This window comes from Anas acuta, chromosome 1 (assembly GCF_963932015.1).
Source record: "Anas acuta chromosome 1, bAnaAcu1.1, whole genome shotgun sequence".
Taxonomy (NCBI): Eukaryota; Metazoa; Chordata; class Aves; order Anseriformes; family Anatidae; genus Anas; species Anas acuta.
The window spans coordinates 82,903,802-82,918,955 of NC_088979.1; the positions used below are offsets into that span (position 1 = coordinate 82,903,802).

General features: G+C 39.2%; 1 protein-coding gene across 1 annotated transcript in view; it reads left to right on the forward strand.

Annotated features, from left to right (window-relative positions):
* LOC137858326 (amine oxidase [flavin-containing] B-like) overlaps window positions 1–15,154 on the forward strand; it is a 49,429-nt gene that overhangs the window by 3,111 nt on the left and 31,164 nt on the right. The window contains exon 2 of the mRNA XM_068685865.1: window positions 14,533–14,627. Within this exon, the coding sequence (XP_068541966.1) occupies window positions 14,533–14,627 (95 nt within the window). The remainder of the gene's footprint in view (window positions 1–14,532; window positions 14,628–15,154) is intronic.

A 15,154-nucleotide genomic window follows, 5' to 3' on the forward strand; every position in this document is an offset into this window, starting at 1 on the left:
CATCTTTTGTGAATGGCCTGGATTAAAAAGTAATATTTCATAAGAAAACTTCTCAACTTAAAAATGCATATATATACAAAAAAACATATCCCACAAACTGTACGCAATATGGTAGGTACTAAGGAATATTTAGCTTGGAAATGTAAAAGGTAGCTAGTTCCTCAGAGAGTTGAAATCTGCATGGTGAAAAAAAAAATCTTCTGTTTGTTCAGAAGCATCTTTTTTAATTTTAATTTTTTATTTTATTTTTACCATTATGTCCTTCATTACCATGAAGGACTCCTGAAGCATGAGGATGTTAATGATTGAGAAAAATATGGGGTTGTGTCATCAAACTTGCTTATCTTCTCAATTAATCAGACACTGGTGACAGAAATTTTCTTAAATCAAATTTTGGAATCTGTTCAGATATTTCATTTAAAAACTTCCTCCACATGTTTTCAAAACTGCCTTCCTGTCCCTGCTTTTGACATGGAGACCTCTTTCCTTTGTTTATTTCAAAAGAACTTAACAGATTTTAACCTAGTGTTGCTCCAGTTGTACTTAAGAAAATGCTTCTTGTAAATTACCAGTGTGTAGATTTTGCAATCAAAGTGAGGTTAATTTATTTTTCCTCAAAAGTGAAATCTTTTTTGAGTTATTCTATTGAATAGCATTTGTATGCGTACTGTTTTCCTGTTCTTAAGCATCCTGATGTGTTCTTGTAAGTTTAGAACCAAAACCTACTGTAACATAAAATATTTCTGTTTAAATGTTAGGTTTATAAAACATTTACATACCTATCATTGTGTTACTGAGATACAGTTTGCTCTGTGCTCTTTGTAAGTCTTGCTCTTCATTTGCATGAAGGCTTAATACACTGTATAATTACTGTATCTCTCACTCCATCTGTGAGACAATTTCAATTTACTTAAATAAAACAGGTCAAGTGTTTTGGGGGCTATTATCTGAAGATGTTCAATCTGTTTTAAAAGAGACTGAAGCCAAGGGCAAAATTCTGATTTGAAACAAAACTGAGATGTTGCAAGAAAAGTATCAATGAGATTCATAGCCTACACTACTTAATTGATGTTTTCTTTTTGCTCCCTGGAAGAAATTTATGCTGTCATAGTAATCATCCTTTGGAAAGATACAGTTTGCCAAACAAAGCACTATTTTTGGAGAACATACCTAATATAGTGGTCCTATACTAAACACCTATTTAAAACAAAACAAAATAAACACAGGCATGGATGAAATAGCATAGATGATGCATTGGGTGGGATGATGCATGTGGGAGGACTGTGACCATCTCCAAGTCCCTCTCAGAGGGATGCTACTGTCTCTGGGATGCATCAGGCAAAGAGAATCTGGGATGTTTCTCTATCAGTTGTCACTGTGAAGGTCTTTGTTGATATTTTCAGTTGCCTGTCTCTGCTACCAGGAGTTCTTCCTTTCGGTTTCAACTATGTTCTTGGCTACTGCAGAAGAACATGAGGCAATTAGCTGGAGCTTACCACTTGACTTAGATTTATCACACAGTCCTTGGCAATACGCAGCAAAAGTACAGAAAGCAGCTGTGTAATGTTTTGAGATAGTTTGGTAGCCTAGGAAACAGGGGCAGTAGTTATAAGTCACTGGCCGATAGACACCTCCTAATAGGTCTGAAAGTTGATTTGATAAGAAGCTTTCTGTTCTGTCTGCAGGAACAATCTCATCTCCTAAGGCTCAAAGCTGTACATCATTAAGAAAAGCTTTTCCATTAACTTATTTAACTGTTATGAAAGGGTGGTATTAGGGAAAGTTTGTTGTGTTTATTCAGCAAAACATGAAAACCACCTTGAAAGGAGCAATAAAGGTAAATTGGGATAACAAATCTTTGTGTACGGGATTCCTGAGTAACAAGTATGTGAAGAACTGCTGGAGAACCCAAGTTTGTGCATAGCAGTTGATGTCAGTGTTACAAACTGCAAAGTTCACAGGGTTTTCTTATCTGTACTGCTGAATTAGATGTTTTTGACAAACAAGGTTAGACAGAGGAGAGGCTGAAAGTCCTTTGTAAGAAAGTTCAGTGCATTGTTTACTTAGGCAAACACCTGCAGTGGTGCTTTTAGTCCAGTGGACTTGTCTGAATCCAGTTTAGCACTGGACAACCACCTAACCACACCAGAGCTGGTAGTAGATATATATATACATTAATGTATGGGTCCAGCTCAGTTGTGTGCCTTGAGCAGATCTCCTGATTGACCCTACTTACTGCTCTGTGGCATGTGTCACAGAGAAATCTTAAAGCAGGCACATTGGATTCCTTTTTGCATGAGACCACATGGGATGACGTGCTCTAGGAGCTCATCATTTGAATTCCAAGCCCTAATGGGATGTTCAGCCTGTAGGGCCATATGAAGTCTAGTCTGAAATAAAGCACCTTTCATGAATATGACACCAGGTATTTAAGATACAACTGTTTTGCTCTGCAAATCTTCTCCTGTTGTCCCATACTATTTACTAGCATAAGCACTGCAAACTTGCTTTCTTGGAATACTTTTAATTTTGCAGTTCAAGTGTAGTAACAAGGAGAGAGAAAACTGTTCAGTTTAGTGCTCTTCTTCAATGAAGGTGCAGTCACAAGTAATTTACTTTGCCATCCTAACCACAGATGTGCACGTGCATCCCGTTTCCATCCTTAGTGTCTTCTCCTTGCCTACTTTTTTCTCTCCTCCCCTCCTTCCTTCTTTCATCTTGTAACATCAAGAGATTGCCAAAAGATCAAGTTCTGCATACTTATGAATTCTGATTTGTCAGTTTTGCTCCTTGCCTTCATCAAGGACAGGAGTAATTTTAAAGACACATAATTTGGCCTGCTTACCCCCAAGCAATGAGTGACTATAGGGTCTGTCTCCAGCAAATGGAAGATGTTACTCACTGCTGCAATAGAAGTCCAGGTCAAACTCTGGTGCCCGCAGTCCTGGAGGTTGTGACAAGCAGCTCACTACTCTGGCTTCATCCTTGGTGTGCTCAGGATGTCTGACATTTGCTTGGGAGTGTGCAAGGATTTATGAATAGCTGGTGGGTGCTGGTGGTCTTACCAAAAGGTGGAGAACTGTGGCAAAAAGCCAAATAAGCTCATTTTACTACTTTAGTAGACAGAAAGCCTGAGCAATGTAGGCTTACACAGACAGCCCTGGTAGTCCCAGAGGTAAGCTTATAGCACCGCTTGTAGTATCATAAACCAGCAGAGAGTTTGCTCTATATTTGCATATCTCACACAGTAGCTAATGACAATGAATTAGGTCTTATGCATAATTTAGTCAATCAGGAAGGCTTTTCTTCTTCAGAAGTTACCATTGTGTATGTAAACAATCTGTGTGATTCTGGCATGCTTCCCACCACTCCATTTTGCTTCTCTGTAGCACAACTGACAGCTGTAGTGAAATAGTTGTGTTAATTAAAGATAAAAAGCAATAATGTTTCACTGCCCCTCTCCAGGAGGAGCTTGCCTTTGTGTTTTGTCTCCCTTCTGCAGCAGATACTTCACAGAGTGATACAGTGTAAATTTTACGTTGGTTATAGAAGTTTGCTAAGCGAAGCCATTGTGCATTGAAAACCTTTCTTTAGTTTCCCTTTACAGAGAACGTATCTTGATGTACTTACAAAGCACTCAGTTATACGATTTCTGAAATCAGTCATCATTCAATTGGGCTTTAATTTCATGAGGAAATTGCATTCATTTCATTACAGTTTCAATCATTTAATTTTTATATAGCCATCTTCGAACTTAACATGATTTTCCTCCTGGGCCGATAACCTATTTCATCCTTGGAAACTTATGTCAGATATTAAGGTTCTTGCAGCCTTATGAGATGGTTTGTCAAAATGTGATCATTTATCCAATTGACTGGTTTATATACTGACTGATGGGTCTAAGGTTTATAATTTTGTAATGTATGATCCTTGTTTAAAGATACCTTTTGCTGATTTCAATGGTCAATAGGAGCACACTATAGTACCTTGTTATATGAATCATTAGTGTCTTGTATTATTTTAAATAACCCATCCATGCACTTGTACTCTGCCCAGCTTCTGTGCTGTCAGTTTTCTGTGTCTCGTTTGTGGAGATCCTGAGTTCTGGGTGGCCTAGCAAAAGAGTTAATGGTGGAAAGCGCCTGTCAAGCCACACAGAAGTTGCCTTGCAGCTCTGGGTGGAGAGCATGGGAACTGCTTAAGGACATGATGGGCCTTAGAGTTTTTTCAGGGCATTTGTGTCTGTTTGCACATAAGAAGGAAGGGCAGGGGATGGGATGAGGGAACACAGAGTACAGACCATCCCTGGAAGAAAAGGTAGTCCAGTCTAGAGAGCTGAAGCTACTTTTGGTCATGTTATATATGGCTACATACATCTTAGATCTGCCTATTTTTAACACCGGCTTTTATAATGATGTTATACTACAGAGATTGCATTAGTGAAATGGTTGATTAATTCTTTATTTTTATTTTTTACTGTTTATTGGTGCCATAGCTAAGAATAAGGAATGCACAGTGTAACACCTAGTCTGAGTGTGAGACAGAATGGTCCCTGCTTCAGAAAGCTTACTATGTAAGGATGAGATAGGCAATGAAACACAGACCTAAGCCAGAGCGTATACATCATCTGTGAAGTTGTACTGGCCTGGTGAACAGGTAGCACTGTTGGTGAACTGAAAAGTCTCTGGGTGAAAACTAGTAGCTTGGTTAATTTCCATCTGAGTCTGCCTCAGATATGTCTTAAAAAAATAATAATAATAAAATTAATTAATTTCAATGTATAATTTCAATGCTAAAGTTATGCTGTTATCTTGTATAATGAGTTATACCTGAGCAAGGTGAGTATGTAGCTTTGCCCTTACTGCCTTACCTTTGCTGTGCTTACTCTGTGTGCTCAGCAGCAGATGGAAGAGTCTGGCCTTGGTTCATTAGGGCCTCTGGCACCTTGCAGTTGCAATGATTAAGTTATGATGGTGAGCATTGTTTGACATCTCATACTTCGAGAGGTTAAAGAGTTTCATGAAGTTTTAATCCATTTGAAGCCTCCCTATCTATTAGTTTATGTCTGTACTGTTCATCACATTTTCTACCAATATACTCAGCTGAGAGTGAGAAGCAAAAAACTCAACCAAACAAAAATCCTTTGTAACCTCCTGCTGCTCAGCCAGCTAGTTTTTATATATGAATTATACCGTCAAGCTAGAACATCAAATGTAGTCTTCTTGGTTGACTGCACACAGGAACAGCTGATTAAACAGCCAGTTCATACTATACATCCTGATGACCTGGGTAGTTGCGTGTAAACTTACAGTGTTTGCTCTAGTGATAGATCTGTGTTTGAACGCATTGAATACTGGAGCAAGTCACCACTTTTGTTCCAATATGAATTAATATTTATGAAGCTAGATTGCCCAGAGGCTAAATCAGTAACTTATGCTAAATAATGAGCACAGGTGAGGAGAGGAAAGAGTTGTAAAGTATTTTATTTTATTATCTGGATGCTTCTTTGTACCTCTGTACTTCCTTCACCTTCCCCCCCCCCCCCCCCCCTCCCCCCCATATTGTATCAGAATGGTTCAAATCTGATGATAGCATTTTTTTATATCGTAGCATAGATGTAGAATAAGTTGCTTAGCTCTTGTGCTTTCTCTTGCCTGCAGTTAGAGATGGAGGGAAGACAGTCACTTGGAAATCTTATTCAGTTTTTGTCTTTTGTGCTTCTCTGGATGACATCTGTGTTCTTAGCCCTCGGTATCTCAGCCCAATTGGTTGTTTACTTCAGCCTGGGAATAGTTCATCCTGAACTGGCCCTCAAGAAATTGAGTGATCTCTTGCAATATCAGCAAAGAGCTGGTGGGCATGTATGGTGTTTATACAAGGATGCTGGTCAGTAGTGGGTTTCTTCTTCATTTTTCTGTTGTTTAAATAGATAAAATGTTCACTAATCCTTGTAAACAGTAAAGGCTAGTATTATCTAGCCTGTGTGTCCATGTGTGTACCTTCTTGTACACGTGTTATGTATATGTAGATGATACAAGCTTCTATAGAGTTGCTAGGGCACGGCACAGTGAATATTTCAAAGTGACACTGACACCGAGACATGCTCTGGAAACATAAATCCATAATTATTAGGTGCAACTGAGTGACAGAAGTTCACTGAAGATCAAGCAAAAGATAAAGTAAAATGAACAGCCACAGAATGAGGATGTAGTTGCTTAGCTTTGCTATCTGCCCTGTGACTTGACCTTCTCTAAATGGATGCCTGTGAGTAACCAGCTACTGAGATCTGTGAGAAATTACGTGCTACTCCTTAATGTCAAGATATGAGTGGTAGTCTGTTTTTTTCTTTCTTTTTTTTTTTTTAATATCTAAATTCAAATCTATTTGATCAAGTGTTTTGAGCATTTATTTTTTCCTTAGGAGACTGAAAAAAAAATAGAGAAGAATTCTTTGCTTGAGAACATGAAAGATTTAACAAAAAAGCATTTCTCTTTTGAGGCAGCTGCTCATAATTTTGCAAAATTTTCCAAACTTAGGTTAGTCTTTTTTTTTTTTTTTTCCCATTTTCCTGTGTATGGAAGGAAGACCTCTTCTCCAGAGTAAATTTGGCTGGTATTTTATTTGCTTTTATATCTTTTTGTAACAGTAATACCTAAAAGGGTACTTTTAGTAAGCTATCTTTGTAGTGCCTCAGCCAGGAAGGGACTGAGTTATGCCCTGGTCATTGTGCTAAGCTTTGTTTGTTCTAATGCTAGGATACGTTTGATGTAGTACTACCTTGTCTTTCAGTTATCTGCATCTGCTTTGCTTCTTTCCTCTGCCTGTTGTGTTCAGAAGCAACCTAAGTTGTAAAGTAGCAGGATAAGGGATAATTTGAGCTGAAGGAGGTGCTGGCATTGAAATTGTGAGATAATACTGCACTACAGATAATAATAATAGTAATAGTAATATAATAATAATAATAATAATAATAATGCAATTGACATGAGCTCTTCAGCATATCTTGGGGCCATAACAAAGGACATGCAGAATATTTATATTTATAGCCCATAATATGAACAAAATACTGAGTATATGATTATTCATCCTAGAAATATTCATCCTCTGAAATGCTGGAGTGCCCAGTTTTGTCAAACTAAAGTTTCACTGAAAACTTTGAGTGTAAAAATATAACAGGAGCTTAAGAGAATTCCTGGTCAAGGGCAGGACAGGTATGGTTTCAGTGCTTGAGCTGAGGCAGAAGTGCACCAAAGGCACTGGGTTTCCACACAAATGCCATGAACTGTCCTCACATGGCAGTGTTTGAGCTCAAGGGGCTACCACTTGGCTTGTCTCACTCATCGCTGGCCAGGCTCTGTATCACTTCCAAGGTGTGATGCCTGGAACAAGTTTGTATAGAATGATTTTAATGTTAAAGAACTCTACTTAATAAACACAGCTCCCTGCACTATGGATATGAATCATCTAGAAGCACTGCCAGAAGGAAAAGATCACAGAAAGCTGAGGGCTGGGACTAGAATTGATGCTCACGTAAAGTCGCATTAACTCACTGGGATGCTCATCCTGACCTCAGTGACAGGTTACAGAGCCAGCTCTCAAATGGAAAAACTCATAGCCTCAGCTCGACAATGAAATGCTAACAAAAGTAAATTATGTTTATTCATGGAGTTCTGTATCCTAGTCAGAAATGTTATGTCCTGTGTACAAATATTTTAAGTAAACGTACGTTTTAAACAGATAGGCAGATGGATAATGTCTTTTTTTTTTTTTTTTTTTGCTTGTTGGGATTTCAGAAAATGTTGCTTTAAGATCTTCAGTGTTGTAGGTGAATGATATTCATGTTAATTCTATCAAGCATTACTGCACAGTGATAAAGCTTAGGAAGACAGAGTATCTCCCCACACTACAACTACTTGCAGCAGAAGAGTTGCTTTGATACCTTTCACTGTGCTGTTCAGTGCATGGAGGTAAGGTATTGAGAATAACCAAGTTGACGATTTACAGAGACCCAGCTCTACCTTGTGCTGAGGTTCTGAACTATGATTTTGTCTCTTTCTTCTGTGAGATTGAGTAAAATATCTAAAATACCTTTGTAGATATAGCCCAAATTGGAGAGGTGAAAAGGGTACCTTCACCCTGAAAGCATATGTGATCGAAGAGAAAAGCTAAGTTAATAAAAGGTACTGTTGGGTTCCAGTACCTCGTTATCCTTGTTGCCCTTTGCTTTTCAGAAGGATTACCATCAAGAACTCCTAGAGCGATCTGGATACTGCAGACCTTGTCTGCACTAAGGACTAAGGTTGCAATGAAGAAGGAAAGCTCACTCTTGTGTATTCTCACTGTTTCTGAAAGCACTCTGTCGGTCTGATGTGAACTGAGTTTCAGGCATTGTGCTCTTAGCTGTCTCTGTAGACCTCCCATTAGGATTCTGAGCATGTCCCTTGAATTTATAAAGGGAAAGTATTTTTCACAAAAGCAAAAATCCCTTGACCTTTCTGTGAGGCGAGGAAAGCTGCAAAAAATGCCTGTATCACCTTATTTCACCCAGACCCGGACCAAAGTCTTTTTTTTTTTTTTTTTTTTTTTTTTTTCCCTTACAGTCTTTACCTATAGTGCCTTACAGGCATTATTGTCTGAAGCCATTATTTCAATTAAAATATTTTAGCGGACTAATGATGAGTGACAGAGTTAAAGGTGACCAGTGCCAGGTTCAATCTCTCAGCAGTGGAGCAGTAATCAGATTGTGCTCATTAGAGTGGTCAACACAAACAAAAACAATGCTATTAAGTTGCAGTTTCTGACACCCTAATGCAATAAAGAAGCCATAGAAGGTTTCAAGGAGAAAAGCCACTGGTGCAAAATGGCTGCTTGGTTGCAGATAAGAACACATCTCTCCTCTGGTTGTAGTCTCCATCTCTTCTTTTACTTCAGTATTGCAGTGACATGCAAACTGTGTCCTGCTAATGGCACTGAAAATACAGGATGATTTGGGGACAACTCTTAAAAGGAGGTCAGAGAGCCCTAAGGATAAGCAAGGAGGCTTTTTTTTTAATTTGAATTTTAGAGTAATTAGGTCTAAGCAGCAGCAAACAGAATTTTTCCATTAACTGATCCAATTTTTAGATGCTAGGAACTTAACACAGGAGGTTTTCTGGTTGAAGGAGTGTTTCTCTTCTTCCCCCAGGATTTACCCTAACCGCTTAGGGCATATTCTTCTTTATTTCTTCCTATTGCCCATAGTCAAACATGGCAATTATGCTAACCACCAACAAAGGGGTTCTCCTTGAAATGTCTTCTGTGGTGTATTTTGATAGTCAGGTGTGTTTTGTTTTACTGGACACAGTGCACCATTTTGGTCAAACTCATTTATTTGCCATGTGCATTTTGTATGTATTCCTGAGAAATACAACACCAGACCAGGTAGATAAGGGTTACTGTGTGAAGACATCTAGAAGCAGAGCAGTTGTTTCCCATTTCATCCCACAGCAGTGTTGCTACCTTTGTAACTTTGTGGAGGTTTTGACAGATTTGATGTTTTGTTTGTTTGTTTGTTTGTTTTTTGTTAACATTTCAGCTAGAATCATAGAATCATTTAGATTGGAAAGGACCCTTAAGATCATCAAGTATGACCATGAACCTAACAGTCCCAAGCCCACCATGAAACCATGTCCCTAAACACCCTGTCCTCTTAAATACCCCCACAGATGGCAACTCCAGCACTTTTCTGGGCAGCCCGTTCCAATGTCTACTCACTACTTCTTCCTAATATCTAAGTAAAACCACCCCTTGTGCAACTAGAGGCTGTTTCGTGCTGTCCTATTGCTCCTACTTCAGTTTTCACGATGATCTGAAACTCATTGCTTTCATTAGGAAAATAAAATGTCTGTGTCTCTGCTCAAAATAAGACTTCAAATCAAGAAGACAAGTGCAAATTTTGAGGTTTCTAATGTAGCAGATGTTGAATGTCCATGGACCAAGGTGGTCTGACTAATATTTTTGAATGTCTCTGTTAAGAAATACTTGAGTTCATTGACCTTAGCAACCCTGAACTCAACTTTTACTAGTTTATATATAATCAGTTATGTTTGTTTTTTTTTTTTGTTTTGTTTTGTTTTGTTTTGTTTTTTTTTTTTTGTTTTCTGTTGGTCTTGTGAGGACGAAGACTTAAAGAAACATATCTTCAGCTTTGGACTGGAGGATGACTCGCAGTGCAGGCACACCTGCAAAAACACAGTGGAAAAATTAGAATTTGGCCCATGTTAAAACACCCATTGTCAAGGAGTAGGTACACTGTCAACAATGAGCCGAGCTAGTGTAGAGCTTGTTCACTATGTATATCCAAGTTGTGGGGGCTCAACAAAGGTAAAAATCAGCTCCTTGCCTTTTCTGGAGGCGGTGAAAATTTCTAGCTTACCTGTACAGATAATGCTTGTATGCAGTGGCAAATGTCTGGTATGTGTTACAAATTTTAAAACTCCCCTGTCCAGTAATGTGTAAACATACCTTTGATGCCAAAATAAATAAGTAAATAAAGAGAAAGGAATGTCAGCGATATTTATGAATCCAGGGAAATCCAGGTGTGAGTTGTGTAGGTGACTATACAAAATCAACGTTACAAATTTTCCGAGCAAGTACAGTACAAATATGATGGCAGCTGTTCTTCATTCTCAACCTATAGTTTTAGTTAGAGAGAAAAATTTTTAAGGTTATAAAAATAAACAACTTTCTGACAGTCATGTTGGAAAGTATTAAGTGAATGCCATTGGTTTAGAGACTTTTTTTTGAATGTCTCCACACCCGGAATAAAAATTAAGAATTTGTGGGTGATTTTTACAATTATGTATATGAGAGAAGATAGATGCTTTGTTCCTAGAAGAGAGATAATATGATCTCTCATAGGACGATTTTTCATCTTATGAAAAAAAATAATGGAGGAAAAGGCAAATGTAATTTGGAGAAGTATCAGAGATGCAACTTCTGACATTGCCCTTCCCTTCCCTTCCCTTCCCTTCCCTTCCCTTCCCTTCCCTTCCCTTCCCTTCCCTTCCCTTCCCTTCCCTTCCCTTCCCTTCCCTTCCCTTCCCTTCCCTTCCCTTCCCTTCCCTTCCCTTCCCTTCCCTTCCCTTCCCTTCCCTTCCCTTCCCTTCCCTTCCCTTCCCTTCCCTTCCCTTCCTTTCCCCTCCCCTCCCCTCCCCTCCCCTCCCCTCCCCTCCCCTCCCCTCCCCTCCCCTCCCCTCCCCTCCCCTCCCCTCCCCTCCCCTCCCCTCCCCTCCCCTCCCCTCCCTTTCTTTTTCCTTTCCTTTCTCTTTCTTTTTTCTTTCCTTTCCTTTTATTTTTGTGGAAATGCTAAGGTTTAAAAGATATTTCGGTAAATTTGCTGATTCCAAGCAGAATCACAGCAGTGATACAAGATTTGGATCCATTTTCTAAACATGTGCTTAGAAATGCTTTTAAATAGATCTGTTTGACTCTAGGACTTCATTGCAGTCCATAATTCGTGAGGTCCAGAGGAAAAATGTGACTCTTGTCACACTTGTCAGTCAATGTGAGTATGGATTCTGCCCTAGTACAGAAATTCAAGATTACCATTTAAAAGACCAAATACAAATTAATTGCTCTCTTACTGTAAGGAAGGTGTGAAGGTTAGGAAGTGAGGTGGTAATGAAGCCGTCTAATCCAACGGTGCAGTTAGGGTGCTGAGTAGGCACAGAGATACCAGAGGGGAAAGAAAGAAGTTGGAAGTGGAGATGAAATAATCCTAGCGATTATTACATCTGGGTAAGATCTGCATGAATGCTAAGTGCTGTGTGATGGAGAAACAATTTTCGTGGCTTGAACTTACATTATAACATCCTCTGGAAGGCAATCGCTTACCAGTATCTCCAGTGGGAGCATTTAGATACCGGGTTGCCATGGTAGCTGACGAAGGCTTCCCTGCTTTAACATAGTCTGAGGCTTCAAATAGGACCGTGCATCTTTGATTCTTCGTCGTCTGCATTAATTGCCTGCGTGTTGCTTCTCTGAGTGGAGCTGCAGCTGCGGCTGCTTAACCATATACCATAACCATAAACCATGTATGTATTCTGTATATGAGGTTATGTTGCACTTCTGTGAGCTGTCCTACCATAGATGCTGGACCAAATTCCTGTCCTCGGCCAAGTGGCAGAAGTGGTCCAGCCTTACATTGCAATTCAGATCAGGTTTGGTAGAAATATTCTCAGGGAGGAGAGCATGGTGTCATTGTGTGGCAAAACATTGTATAAGAAATGGGAGTAACAACAGCACTAGTCACATTTTTGGATGAGCTTAGCATCCAGATGTGGTTGGTTTCATCCCTTTTTAGCAATGTGGACAATATAAAGTATATAAATAAATTTAATCTTCCTCTTGCTAGTGATGGAGAGTGACAGGTGAGCCGGGGACAGCACTGAAACATCTGAAAGATGTGCAGGGTTAAACTTCTCAGGAAGAGACCTTACCTACAGGACAGTTGTGTGACAGATTTTTTCAGACTTCCTGACAGGCTCTGTGCATGCTTTATGGTTACTGGAGTATCGAGCAGAGAGAAGCCTCTTGTCCAGCCTCTGGCTCTTGGCCAGAAAAGAGATTGTAGTTTGTAATGTAGTTTCCCGCAGCAATTCTTAATTTCTGAGGAGCGAGCCCCAGCCTCGTGCCTGATACTTGTCCACCAGTATTCATCTCCATTTTAATAAGCTTTTTTTTTTTTTTTTTTTCTCTTCTGCCACCTTATCTGTCCTTGTATCACTGTGTCTGAGAGCTCTCTCTCTGCAGCACCCAGCCTTTGGCAGCAGTTACCTGTGCAAACATCCACTTGAGTCTAGCCAACTCTCCTTTCACAGGCTTCTCTGTTCAGCTCCTGGGAATAATCTTGCTCTGTTCCCAGCTGTACTGATATGTTTATTCATTAGATTTTCATGAAGAAAGTCAAATCTCATACTGCTTAATCAGTGTCGGTCACTGACTATTATTAATTGATTAGTCAGTATCAGTTAGTGTGATAAGTCAGCAGAAGCCTTACCTGATAGCAGCTTTCAGATTACATATTAATTCTGTAAATTATTAATAAATACTATTGGTCTTGTCCTGGCTGATCAAATATTTATCTTTTCTTAAAAGCAACATTTTTACTTCTTTCTTTGCTTAGTAAGCTATATTATTTAGGAGTTTTGCTATCTATTTTTCCTTCTAGAACCAATCTCTTCTCAAAAGTTGATAGGAGATCTTTCCCATGTTTTCACACCATGACTATTTTTACTGTACGTTGTTCTTCCTCGGCAGCCTCAAATATTTGTGAGGGTCGTCAAGACTACTGATTCAGCCAGATGTTTTTATAATATAATTTCCTCAATAAGGAAATATGGAAAGACCTTGATATCAGTGTCATTATTGATTTTCTCTACTTACTAGGACTTCTGTGAAAACCTAAGATAAATAAGTTCATGAAGCTGGAAATAAAAGCAGGATAAAGTAATATTTTAATGGAAACATCTACTGCCTTTATTTATTTTTTTCCCCAGAAAATGCTAAAGTCCTTTAAAAAGATAGGTGTAAAACATTGTCTCTCTTTACAGGTGGGGAAGCGAAGAGCTTAAGTGATTTAACCAGCTTAGCTTAGTTGGTTCACTGCAAGTGCTGGGAACAGGACCTGGGTCTCCTGGTCCCAAGCCACTGTCTGACCACCAGGATGTTCTCTAGCACCTTTAGTAGCTCTCATTAATACTCAGTCTATCTAGGGTTGCTATATAAAGGATGTATCATCATCATGCCATTTCATTCAGTCGTGCCATGCTAGCTTTGCCCATCTGTTTTTCCTGCCAGTGCTTTTGCTGTTTCTTCCGTGGCTGCCTTCTGCTTAGAACAATCTCCTTTGACTCCACTTTTCCCTCCACCTCCTCAAAAACTACATGTACTAGGACATCAAGAGGAAACCAATCGCCTTCTGATGGTGACGAAGCAGAGACCCAGAAGGGATAAATAAATTATGCTGTGTGAGTGTGGCTTCTAGCCTGGTCTATGCTCAACTTTATTCAACGTATCCTACCAGTGAAAGAGGACCACACTACCTTTCAGAATGTATCTCTTGCTGTCCCACCAGAAATTCATCTACATGTGACCAAAATGAGAACCTTGGTTGATACAAATCTCTGTTTTTTTTTTTTTTTTTTTTTTTTTTTTTTTTTTTTTTTGTGATAAAGTGGAAGACAGAAGTGATCTTAAGGAGCTGAGAGATGGCAAGTTGCATTCCCTCCATGTTATACATCCTGTGTAGTTCCCATCATTCCCATAGTGTCTCGACTCAGCTTCTGGAGGGCCTGACTGATATTTTCTCTACAATTGTAAGGATTTATGCAATCAAACCTAAAATGAGATGTTCCCTCCTGTATTTCCTTTGCTTCTTTTTTTGGTGTCTCAGCATCAGGAATAACAAGATGAAAGAAAAATATGTGGAGAAAATGGATGAGGAGTGAAACCAGTTCCTAGCCCAATTTTTAATTGTTTCTTTTCTTTCAGGTCTCTCAGCAGCCAAACTGCTGACTGAGTCAGGCTTGAATGTGGTGCTGCTGGAAGCCAATGACAGGGTTGGGGGAAGAACTTTCACCGTAAGGGTAATTATCTCCAAAACCATTTGTATTCTATTTATACACACATAGTGTACTCTATACACATGTATAATGAAAAATTATGCACACGTATGATATATATCTGTATATTATAAATATGCTATGTGAATAGTGTATATAATTTTATTTATTTATTTATTTAACTTCCTGCTAGTGGTCCTACTTAAGGGAAAATTGCCAGAGCGCTAGCAGGTGGGAAATTTCCTGATACTATACAAGCAAGAGTAGAAAAAGAGAAGCAGAGTGATGGGACAGACTGTTTCCATGTGATCTGCAGGCTCTGGATTCATCACTCTGTTCCTCTGGGAAGGAGAACATGATTAGCTAAGTTTCAGAATCCTCTCCCAGGGAGAGATTCAAGTGAAATCCCTATGAAAAGACACCTTTAAAGCCAACTGTGCCATGAAGATGCTTGAGCTGAACTGTAACAGACCCTGTGAGGAGCGATGTTTGTTAAAGGAATGGCAGAGGTAGCTGGTGATTAGAACCAATCTGTCTCCTTCACTCCTTTA